General features: G+C 34.0%; 1 protein-coding gene across 2 annotated transcripts; it reads left to right on the top strand.

Annotated features, from left to right (window-relative positions):
- Positions 1 to 225: 225 nt before the first annotated feature.
- On the top strand, positions 226 to 10,062 carry LOC110691900 (protein argonaute 16-like). 2 transcript variants are annotated; one of them, XM_021868872.1, is made up of 24 exons: positions 226 to 687; positions 1,790 to 2,099; positions 2,185 to 2,390; positions 2,472 to 2,666; positions 2,783 to 2,919; positions 3,013 to 3,110; positions 3,194 to 3,291; positions 3,375 to 3,543; positions 3,710 to 3,826; positions 3,903 to 4,010; positions 4,110 to 4,172; positions 4,287 to 4,400; positions 4,488 to 4,653; positions 4,760 to 4,872; positions 4,952 to 5,059; positions 5,139 to 5,273; positions 5,467 to 5,597; positions 5,751 to 5,816; positions 6,204 to 6,267; positions 8,309 to 8,420; positions 8,533 to 8,606; positions 9,180 to 9,274; positions 9,367 to 9,398; positions 9,522 to 10,062. In XM_021868872.1, the coding sequence occupies exons 2-24, from the start codon at positions 1,791 to 1,793 to the stop codon at positions 9,695 to 9,697; spliced, it is 2,886 nt and encodes a 961-aa protein (XP_021724564.1). In that variant the 5' UTR covers positions 226 to 687; position 1,790; the 3' UTR covers positions 9,698 to 10,062. The 2 variants fall into 2 exon arrangements, with proteins under 2 accessions (XP_021724564.1, XP_021724565.1); XM_021868873.1 differs by lacking the exon at positions 4,952 to 5,059.
- Positions 10,063 to 11,842: the final 1,780 nt, after the last annotated feature.

Here is an 11,842-nt window from a genome sequence, read left to right as displayed (position 1 = left end):
ATGATATAATATATTAGATAGATTATGTAAATTAAATATTTGAAATATACTCATTCAATTGCATAATAATCGCAACACTTTGACTGTCAAATATGCCAATGCACAACTTTGACCATTAATATTTGTAATTATATATTATTAAGAAATAGATTATAAAAAGTTTATATAATAATAAAAATATAGTAGTACATAAAGACTAATCCAATTTTTTTTTTTATAGCAACATATATTTTTATATATTGGTAAAATGTACAGTAAAATAAACATATGAATAGAGAAAAAGTCAATCTATTACATTTATACGAAATAATAATACCCATTTGATATATACCTAAATACTACATAACCTAATTGAATAAAAAAAAAATAAGTTCACATCAGATTAACAAAAATACGGAGTAAATTAAACCAATACTGCGTTTCAAACGTTTTTCCAATGTTCTCTCTCTTTTTCTCTTCCCCCTCTCTCTCTCCCCAATGAAAGTGTGCAGAGTAATTTAGGCTCTCTTCATCTCTACATTTTTTCTTTATGCTATTATTTGGGAGTGTACTCAGTAGGAATATACAACACATGCATTAAAACCTACTAGTACAGTCCTACATTACTCTTCATTTCATCCATTTCAATTTTCGATCATATTCATTCCAACAATTTCTCAGAAATTGCTTGTTCTTGCCTCTTCTCAGGTGAATTTTCGTCTTAATTTTTGCTTCTAATCTTTGCTGTTTTCTATCTATGGTGCTCAATCTTTGAACTAGGGTTTTTAACCAAAAAAAATTCAAAATTGGGGGTTTAGATGAACCCTCATTTGCTTTAAATTCACATGCATGAATCCCTGCTATAAATGTACAAGTAATAATATTTTGTCTATGGTTTTGAATCCCATTTTTTTTTTTTTTTTTGGTATGTTGAGTGTGACAATTATTTAAATTCATTGTTTGATTTATTTTGTGTTCGTTGTAACGGGTTCATTTCTGTATGAATTTAGTTCAAAGGGTTGAAACATCAAATGTACAATTTTGTCTATGGTTTTGAATTTCGTTTTGTATGTTAAGTGTGACAGTTGGTTAAATTCATTATTTGATTTATTTCGTATTCGTTTTAGTGGGTTCATTTTTGATGAATTTAAGTCTAAGGGTTGAAAGACTGGAAACATCAAATGTATATGAAGTATATATGAATTTCTTGTATAGAGCACAATGCAAATGGAAATTGAAAGGGTTTCGCAGTGTTGGAAGTACGAACAAGGTGCTAAATGCACGATACTAGACTTTAGGAATAGAGAAGAGGGATATCATTGTTATAGCCCGGTGAACTCATAAACCTGGAAGCCATAATTTATTTATCTTAATAGCTTCAGTGACAGGAATGATTTATGCTTTACCTCAAGTTAACCTTAGTGTTTCCATTGTATTAACCTATGGTGTTGGAAAGTTTTTATTTTTTAGACTTTAGTCTTGTTGGAATGTTGAGCACATGGTTCAATTTGAAATCTTTTCTTACTGCTGTCCAATAACAAGACTCTAGTTTGATGGGAATGTCAAGACAGTTTGATCGGCGTAATATGTGAGGATGTTTACTTGCTGTTCATAATAAGACTTTGTCCATCTTTAGTTGTAGATGCATTTTACAGATTTGAGGAAAAAAAAGTTTTCAAAATCTTAGCAGCCTCTGAATCTGATAATGCCATTTTTTTTAATGAGCTCAGTATACTTGATTTCATTGGTCTATATTCTTAATCCTTTTTATAGTTGGTGTTTGGTACTGAAATATGCGTTGATTTACTAGCATGATTGAGGGACAGAATTTAGAGTCAGATCATTTGCAACTTTCACCTCCTTCACATCTTCCACCCTTTGTAAGCTTTGATGGGATGGAGATGGAGACAGAGATAGAGGCAGAGATAGAGGCAGAGATAGAGACCGAGACCGAGACAGAGACAGAGATAGAGATAGAGACGAAGACAGAGACGGACTCTCTGAAGCACCAGATTATGCGCAGGCCAGGTTTTGGGAGTGCTGGCCGTCACATATCCCTGCTCGTGAATCATTTGAAAGTTTCTATTGAATCTCCAGATGTGGCATTTTATCAGTATTCGGTAAACATGTTGCTTGGACTCTATTGTGCCATCATGGACTTTAAATGTGCATTGGAAAATTTACAGTCTCGTGCTGCCTTTGCAGGTTAAGATAACTTCTGAAGATTGTAAACCAATTGAAAGCAAGGCGATTTGTGTAAAAATTATCGATAAGCTTTTCCAGATACACTCATCTAAACTAGATGCCAAAAAATTTGCATTTGATGGAAAGGAGAATTTGTATACTGTTGGTCCTCTACCTCAGAAAACCTCTGACTTTACCTTGACTTATGAAGAGTCGATTGGACTGAGGTAATTACTTGTTTCTTTTCATTCACTCTGAAATACGGCTTGAAGAAAATGTCACTAACACGAATGTATGCTTATTTGTAGTGCTGATAACCCCATTGAACCTACAAAGAAATCTAAACATTCTTTGGCACCAAAGCTTTTTAAAGTGGAGCTCAACTATTGTCGTGAAATTTGTGTGCAACCAGTTGCTGTAAATAATGAAGAGCATAACCTATGTGAAACTGAGGATGCATTAAGGGTGATCAATACCATACTGAGGCAACGGGCTATCAATAAGTACTGTCTCTCTCTCTCATTTACTCTGTGTGTGTGTGTTTTTTTTTTTTTTTTTTTTTTTTTTGGTCATTGTTCAGTTAGCTACAGTTTTATTTTTTTTTGGCTATTATTTTCAGGGGTTGCCTTTTGGTTAGACAGTCGTTTTTCCATGATGACTCCAGGAACTTCTTTGAGATTGATGGAGGTTTAGTTGGTTTGCGTGGGCTTGATTCTAGTTTTCACATGACAAGTGCAGGATTGTCACTGAATTTAGGTACTAAAATTCTGTATGTTGCTCCTTTATTTCTTATGTTTCAGTTATTGTGCTTGTGTGTTTGTAACAGGCAGAAAAATAATTTGTATGCAGATGTTGCTATGACATTAATTCTGAAACCTGGACCTATTCTTGATTTTCTATTAACTAACCAAAATGTGCTAGAGCCTCGCTACATTGACTGGGAAAAGGTAACATTGCTTTTCATTCTCTGATTCATTTTGTTGTTTTTGATTTTGTGGTTTTTGTATTTTGATGGTATGGATCTTTGCAGGCCAAAAGAATGTTGAAAAACTTGAGAATCAAGACAAGTCATACCAACAAGATATACAAAATTATAGGGTTGAGTGATAAGCCATGCTACAAGCTAAGGTACACCCATATTTGATGGTTGTCATACTCCAATGTATATTTCCTGAATTTTGACCTCTAAATTTCCTTTATCTTTTGGTAAGTTTTCAACATAAAGCAAAAAAGGATAGTGGTTCCAATGAAGATCAATTCCAGGAGATGACTGTGTTCGAATATTTCCGGAATCATTGTGGTGTGGTGCTAACTTTTTCAAAATACACGCCTTGCCTTGATGTTGGCAAGCCAGATAAACCAATCTATCTACCAATTGAGGTGCGTTAAAGTGTTTTTTTTTTTCTCAAACAGTCACTTGTTTCTTTCTTCTCTCTCTCTCTCTCTCTTTTTTTTCCCCTTTGCCTATGTAAATTCTATGTTCAAATTGAAACAATTTAATTGATCAGCTTATTAATTTTATTGTGTTTTCTTTTAAATATTCCAGGTCTGTTCACTGATCTCTCTTCAACGCTATCGAAAATTGCTGTCTCCAACTCAGCGTATTACTTTATTGGAAAAAACCAAACTAAAGCCCCATGACCGAATGAAATCTCTGATAGATGTAAGTTTCATCTAGCTTGACCAAGGTAGCATCCATATTTTTCTAGTTTGTATCTGATTGTCACATAGATTAGCAGGCTGTGAAGAACAACCAGTATGAAAATGACCCATTGCTGGTTGCTTGTGGTATTTCGATTGAGAAGCAGTTTATGCAAATTGCTGGCCGTGTCCTTGAACCACCTAAGGTATTTGGTTCATGATTCCTTACTACAGGCTTGTAGACTTTGGACTCTCTAAATATCACTGGAGGCAGTTTTATCATTATTTTTCTGCATACTGTGCAGCTAAAGGTCGGCAGAGGTCAAGATTGCATGCCTGAAGATGGCCGATGGAACTTTAAGAATAAAGTAGGGCCTTTATTGATGATGCTTATTCTTGTTGTTTTTCTTAATGCTATTTTAGATTTATTTTTTTTTCATGTAGAAGGTCAATAGCTAATGTGGTTGTTGGCCATTTTGCAGCAATTTCTGGATCCTGTTAATATTAAGTGCTGGGCTATTGTAAACTTTTCTTCTAATTGTGATACAAGCTTTCTTTCTCGAGAACTCATCAATTGTGGACGGAGAAAGGGCATGGTAGGTTAATATCATTATGTTATTAAGCTTCTGGTTTTGTATATCTGGTAGTTTTCTCTCTCTGCCCTGATTTTACAAACATATCAGGATATTGAAAGACCATATGCATTGGTTGAAGAGAATCAGCAGATGAAGAAAGCCAGCCCTTTGGCAAGAGTTGATGCAATGTTTGAGAAATTACAGGATAAGCTCCCAGATCAACCAGAATTCATTCTGTGTGTATTGCCAGATCGTAAAGTTTCTAATTTATATGGTATGGTGTTGCTTTTCGTTAGATTCTTCTGAATATTTCTTTTATACCATTTTACTTCATGCATGATCTGGCTTGTAAATCCTTTGACACTTTCTGTTTAATGTAGGACCCTGGAAACTGAGAAGTTTGAGTAACTTTGGGCTTGTAACACAATGTGTTTGCCCTGTGAAAATAACTGAACGGTATCTCACAAATGTACTTATAAAAATCAATGCTAAGGTGAGTTTGTCATGAAATAATGGGCCAACATGTGTTTGCATATGTATAAGTCTCATTTTCCTTCCATGTCATTTTCTAGCTGGGAGGTATGAATTTGTGTAACTTTGGGCTTGTAACACAATGTGTTTGCCCTGTGAAAATAACTGAACGCTATCTCACAAATGTACTTATAAAAATCAATGCTAAGGTGAGTTTGTCATGAAATAATGGGCCAACATGCGTTTGCATATGTATAAGTCTCATTTTCCTTCCATGTCATTTTCTAGCTGGGAGGTATGAATTCTTTATTGGCTATAGAAGAGCCCTGTTATGTTCCCCATGTGAAGGATATTCCAACTATGATCGTTGGTATGGATGTCTCCCATGGCTCGCCAGGCAGTTCAGATCCTTCAATTGCTGCGGTATGTAACTGTTGGCTAAGAATAAATTATATGAGCATTCCAGTGCTATCCTTTCTCTGTGGCCATATCTGTTGCTGTATATCAAATTTGTTTTGTATCATGCTCTATCATGTCAAACATTTAAAAGTTTCTGGTAGACGTTAATCATGCTAGAGATTTTGATCCTTTATGCACACTTTCTGACAAATGACAGGTTGTTGGTTCTGTATCTTGGCCCCTTATATCAAGATATAGAGCAGCTGTAAGAGCTCAATCTCCAAGAACTGAGATAATAGATACACTGTTCAAACAACAAGATGGCGGAGAGGATACTGGTATCATGAGGTAACATTGTCACAATTCAGTGTCATTTCTATCTAGCAGTGTTTTGTGAGGAATTTTGGTTCTTTGGGACATTATTAGAAGAATAGTTCAATAATATCAGTTTCTGATGATGTTTATGTTGCATTGCTGAAGATCTTACCCATTGTGTTTCAGGGAGCTTTTAAAGGACTTCTTTGTTACAAGTGAGGGTCGAAAACCTAAACAGATCATAGTTTTCAGGTAGTGGTAATGTTGATGTAATAATTCCTTAATTCTCCTGTTGCTCCTTTATTTACCCTTGAGAAAGGATCTGGTCTTGAATATGTTTTCTTGGGACATCCAAAGTACTTATCTACTCTCTTACTTCTGATCAAATTAACAAAAACAACATGATACACCTCATATATCTGCTTTGGTCTTGTAAAATTTCAATTGTTTGGAAAAAAACAAAAAATTCCTTTGTTAATTTTAGTAAGGTGCTTATCTGCCTCGTGCACCTTTCTGCAAAGTTTGTCACCCACAGGCTTTTTGTATTTGGCAATATATCAGAATGTGCTATTAATTCCATTGAAGACCGTTAACTGTTACTGTTTTTAATGATTGCATGATTGTTTATTAACTTTGTAGGGATGGAGTAAGTGATTCACAATTCAGTCAAGTCCTTGACATTGAGCTGGAGCAGATTAAACAGGTTCCTTAACTTTGCAATAAATGTGTTGTTTTGTATTTATAAAATAGGTTGCACGTCTTTTAATTTGAGGCAATTTTAAGAAATGATTGTACTCTCTGACCCTGAATTTCATTTATGCTATTTTTTTTTTCTCTATCCACTTAAATTTTCTTTTACATTATAATTTTATTACTACTCTTAATCACCGTAGAGACAGATGGGATAACATGTAGTATAATATCTTAGAAATGAATGTTGCTGACATATTTCAAGAATATGCATGACAAGCTAGAAGCTGATAAAGTGTCGAGTGGATTTATCTTTATCCACATCATCTTCTAGAGTCTGAAAAGAAGATTGTAATATACTGCTCTATGTGCATTTGTTAGGTGCATTTCACTTGAACCATTGTGATTAGGCATATAAACAGTCAAGAGTAATACCAAGGGTTTCCAGCTTTATTAGAATCTTAATTAGTGGGTCACCTCTGACAATATGAAATAAACTTTTTTGCTGTTCCAAGTTCAGACTTCATCAAATTATTGAAGTTGATTGCAATCTTGATGCTCAAGGCAATTGAATGGAGCAATGGTGCACAAGTTTTCTATTTGTTTTGGGGAGTAGGGTGTTTGAGATTACTGAATATTATCTAAATCAATGTCTGATATGGGAGGAGAAATTTGGAATATTTATGATTTCATTTGTTATCTGCCTTTCAAGTTGTCAGATATATCAGAGGCAATTATTTGGGGTAATGATTAAGTAATGTTGTTTATACCAAATACTTGGAGTACAAACACCCATGCACTAGAAAACTCACAGTCTCACACAACTAGGATCAACGCATCTGGACTGACCTAGGAACTTAGGAAGTGCTATTGACCGAGGTTCATCATGTGGCAAGCCTACATTTTAATCTTCCGAATGTTCCAACTTTCTAGATGCTATCACATTAATTCTTACCTTTGTAGCTGTAACTGCTGCTGATGGCAATTTAGACTTAATTTGAAACTTAATTGATTTACTCTTAACAGATTTGTTTCTGAAGGGTATCTGGATCCTTGAACTGCTGTCAGAATCACAGCATTTAATTTTGACCCCACAGAATAGATTGATTCAAATTTACTGAATCTTATCACTCCCTCTCAATTGGTCTGAGACATTACAAATTCCCGCTGGCCATTGAACTTGTTGCTTCCAGCTCATGTAAAAATATTACTTTGTACTAGGTAGCTGTATGATCAGAATAACTGTTTCACATATGAAGAAAAACGCAAAGTTAAATGGTTAAAGGTTAAAAAAGCACTCTATAAATTTGGGCCTGTGTTGGCAATGAACCTTATTCATGAGGATCAAGAGTGTTGCTGAAGCTGCATTTCTAAATTATAATATTATTTTGTTTATGTTTGATCTAGTGATGCTCTAAATTTAAACATTTAGATGAAACTGTGATGTCTATAGTGCAAGAGAGAGATACTAAAATAAAAAACAAAAAAAACAAAAAAAAGTAAAAAAAAATCAACTTTCATTAAATAGTAAAACTGTAAAAGTTCACCACTAAAATGCCATCACATCACAAATCCCAGATTGCTATCATTTGCATAGTTAAAGGAAATCAATAATGTCAAAATTGGAAAAGAAAATCTAGCTGGTTACCTTCTTTCTCCTTTGGTAGCTGTTTCTTCATCCTCTAGGTTCCTTCCCACTGCTGACAGTCTGGCAATCTGCCATTGAAATCAGCTGAAATCTAGCCCTTTGAGTCACCTCTGTGCCAACTGGAAAAACACTAGCAAACCCCTATGCTTGTTTCTTTTCCTCGATCTAAAATCTAATTTGCATTCCAACCTAATGGCCCTTACCTTGTTGCTCAAAAGTTTTTAGATCATTAACAAAAAAACTCTTCACTTGTAATTCTTATTTGTGGCATTTTGAGATTGTTGGCTCCATTAGACAAGATAAGAGCATGTCGTTCTCTCAAGGACGAAAGTGATTGTTGACTCCATTGTTGATAGCTTTTAATTACCGATACCTCAGTAATTGGTGGTTTTTTTTTTCACTTCAGGCTTACCTGGGTCTTGGAGAGGCAGAAATTCCAAAATTCACAGTAATTGTTGCACAAAAGAGACACCGTACCCGACTATTCGAAGTGGGGGCTGCTGGCAATGTTACACCTGGTCTGATGTGTTTTGACATTTTGTTCTTTAAATATGCCTTATGCAACTGTGATGGATTTGTTATACTGTGCTAATAACATCACATTTTTCTATTACTGCTCTCCCTCCACAGGGACAGTTGTGGACACTGAAGTTGTGCATCCAAGGAAGTATGATTTCTACATGTGTGCTCATGGGGGGATGATTGTAAGCTCTTAGCTTTTCCTTTTCCTGTCATGTTATTCCATGGGGTGCCATTCCCATCAACCTAACATACAGCAGTTTTTTTTTCCTCCTTGTGTTTCCTTGTTTTGTGGATACATCAGGCTTAGGCAAGGTTTTTCTTTTTGAATAAATAAATAAAAACTCCAGTTTCATTATTGCCATCAACAATGACAAAAATAAATAATTTAGTAATTTGTGCATAACGTACAAATTCTTGTATGTTACTTCCCCATTTTTTCAAGAAGCAGCTCTACTTTAAAATGTAAACAATTATATAGATAACTATAAGAGGATTCATAATGATTACTTTGGGAAATTTAAAGTGTAAATTCATTTTTAAAGGGAATTTTTTCGTTTAGATTTGACGTTTGTTAGGGATTCCAAGTTAACACGTTCACAGTGAATGTGTGCACACACAGTTAACAAATTCTGTGTGCCACTTTGTTAACTGGTCAAGTGTGTGTTTTGGTACTTAGTAGGTTTCTGACCACTTTGTTTTCTTCTCCTTTATATGGTATAAAATTGAATGTTGGTTCCTCCTTGATTTCCATGAAGGGTACATTGCGGCCTGTTCACTATCATGTATTACTTGATGAGATCGGCTTCTCGCCAGATGAGCTTCAAAATTTCATTCACTCTTTATCCTATGTGTGAGTTACTAATACTGATTCATTTTCCTAATAATTTTAAACTTTATACATCAGTTTGGCTTCATATATACTGAAATTTTGTCCTCATTCAGGTATCAAAGGAGCTCTCATGCTACCTCAGTAGGTGAGTCAATGTTGTTTGTGTGTGTTCAGCTTTATCTTCTGCAGACCTGAAATCATGGCCTATTTCCCAACTATGCTAGCTTTTTATTTCATCCTTTTTTAATTTATTTTTTATTTTTTGTAGTGGCACCTATCTCTTACGCCCATCATGCCGCCCGACAAGTAGGACAGATTGTCAGATGTGATGAGCTTCCTGAGAACAGCACTGAGAACAATGGCTTCACATCCGCAGGAAGTATCCCTGTCCCAGAGCTGCCCAGATTACATGATAACGTCAAGGATACCATGTTTTTCTGCTAACTGGTCATGGTCTTCCTTAGTATATGAGGCAGACGTGTATATCCATTTGTGTATATATGCCCATGCATAGGGATTCTGTGACATTCTGATCTGATTGAGGAGGGTCTAACATGCTGGTGGCGTCGTGTAAATCTTGCAGGTTAAACTTTGGCTGTGTACAGATGGGTTAGGGATTTTTTTGCTTTGTAACGGTTCAAGTTATTAGGAAATTTTCTGATACATTGATGTGGGTAGAAAGTTTTGCCTTTAAAAACTATTTCAAACTGGTGCTTGTGTTATCTCCATGAGTTGCTGAAACTAGGAAAAACAAAAATTGCACTTTGTTCTCCCCCCTCTTGTTCAATTCTTCCCATTCTTACTTCTTAGCTCATGTATTATCTCTTTCGTCTAATTCCTGTTTGGGGGTCAAGATGTACTATCGGTTTTGGTCCGATGTAACTAAAAGTTCAATTACACTATTAAGGCCTAAAAACATTAACAAGCCTATGAGACTACTATAATTACCTCTTGGAAGCAAAAGTAGACGAGCCAATTCTCTTCCCCAAAGAGAAGATCTATTTTCAACACGGAATATGCGGCAAATGAGCCCCAAGACTTAAGTACTATGTGCAAATTAGTCCCCTTACTATTATTTGCAGCAAATTATACCCACTACTTTGAAAATTGTGCAATTTAATTACTGGTAATAGTTATTTAATCTAAATGAACAAATTCCACCGGAAAACAACCATCATTTTAATTAGCAATAAATAAATAATACACAAATAGATTATTATGTCTCTACATATCAAAGTAGACTTATTTTTGAGGGGAAACAACCATCATTTTAATTAGCAATAAATTTGCTTTGCTCTGCTCTGCCCTGTCCAGAAGCTCAAAAGAATAGGACCTAACTCTACATTTTTTTATTTTTTTATTTTTTAAAGATTTTGTAGAAGTATTAATTTGCCTAAGAACTTTATCATTTAATTATTTATTGTTAAAATGGATTTTTGAATTACATTTTTTAGATACTATATTTAAATTTCAATTACCATTAATTTTAAAAACTGAGCATGGCTCAGGAACTATCTAATATTGCTGTATGCTACTAGAAATAATCCATCTACTTCTTTAAAATAAAATATTCCATCAACCTTATGGTCTTCTCAATCTCACACCATTTAAAACAAGCTCAAATTAATGTTTAATAGAAGAATAAATCAAGTAGTAGACAGAGAGATTAAAGAAGAGGGGAAGAAACCCAATTGTGTTACTGTAATTATGAGGTATTCATCTTACACAAATTTAGAGGATGGAGATCTTAGACTATAATGATACTGCGACTGCTGCGTGGCTACTCTTGCAAATTTTTATTTTATGTCAATATAAATTGATTTGTATTCAATGATGTTCTTTTTATAATGAAGTTTACATGTATGTGCTAAGTATATAAATTCTTCGTAGTTCAAATGTATAAGAGTTGTATTGTATAGTGGTAAATATATAGTTGTATTCCGATAAAGTTGAAAACATATAATTGTAATCCGGTTGAATTAAAAATTACAGGTTAGATGTGGCCGGAAAAACGTCTATAGGTGTTGATTGGACATATTACAAAAGATATAAGTTTAATTTGCAATAATTAATAGTAAGGGAGTTAATTTGCACATGAGACTTAAATCTTGGGACTTATTTGCCACAAATGCCAAGACCTGGAATTACAACTTTCTAAGAATTTTTTTGATTACTATCTCTTCTTCTTTTTTATTTTTAATTTTTTAATTTTTTTTATTTTTAAATATATATATATATATATATATATATATATATATATATATATATATATATATATATATATATCCTAGGAATTAGGAAATGTTTTGATACCTTGTTTAGTAGACATGGAATTACAACTTTCTAAGATTTTTGAGTTCCCACATACCATGGGACATTAATTACCTATTTTTAGTCATTCACAATTCACAATTCACATGAAATGCATAAATCCTTATGTCTAAATAACTTAACCAAATTCTTAAAATGTACATAAATAGGAAGGTTCATTAAAACATAGCAAGACTAAGAATATTGGAAATTTTGACAATAAATAGGAAGTTACTTCATGTGAAATGTTACTTACCATCAAAAATTTGGAATTAAATT

The sequence above is a fragment of the Chenopodium quinoa genome, unplaced genomic scaffold (assembly GCF_001683475.1).
Source record: "Chenopodium quinoa cultivar QQ74 unplaced genomic scaffold, ASM168347v1, whole genome shotgun sequence".
NCBI classification, from domain to species: domain Eukaryota; kingdom Viridiplantae; phylum Streptophyta; class Magnoliopsida; order Caryophyllales; family Amaranthaceae; genus Chenopodium; species Chenopodium quinoa.
Note: the sequence above shows the minus strand (reverse complement) of the source record. Positions and strands in the feature narration are given on the sequence as shown.

Coding starts and splice junctions, on each gene's coding strand:
- LOC110691900 (XM_021868872.1), top strand. CDS start 1,791: ATGATTGAGGGACAGAATTTAGAGTCAGATCATTTGCAACTTTCACCT. Junction 5,274..5,466: donor CAGATCCTTCAATTGCTGCG/GTATGTAACTGT, acceptor GACAAATGACAG/GTTGTTGGTTCTGTATCTTG. Junction 6,268..8,308: donor AGCTGGAGCAGATTAAACAG/GTTCCTTAACTT, acceptor TTTTCACTTCAG/GCTTACCTGGGTCTTGGAGA.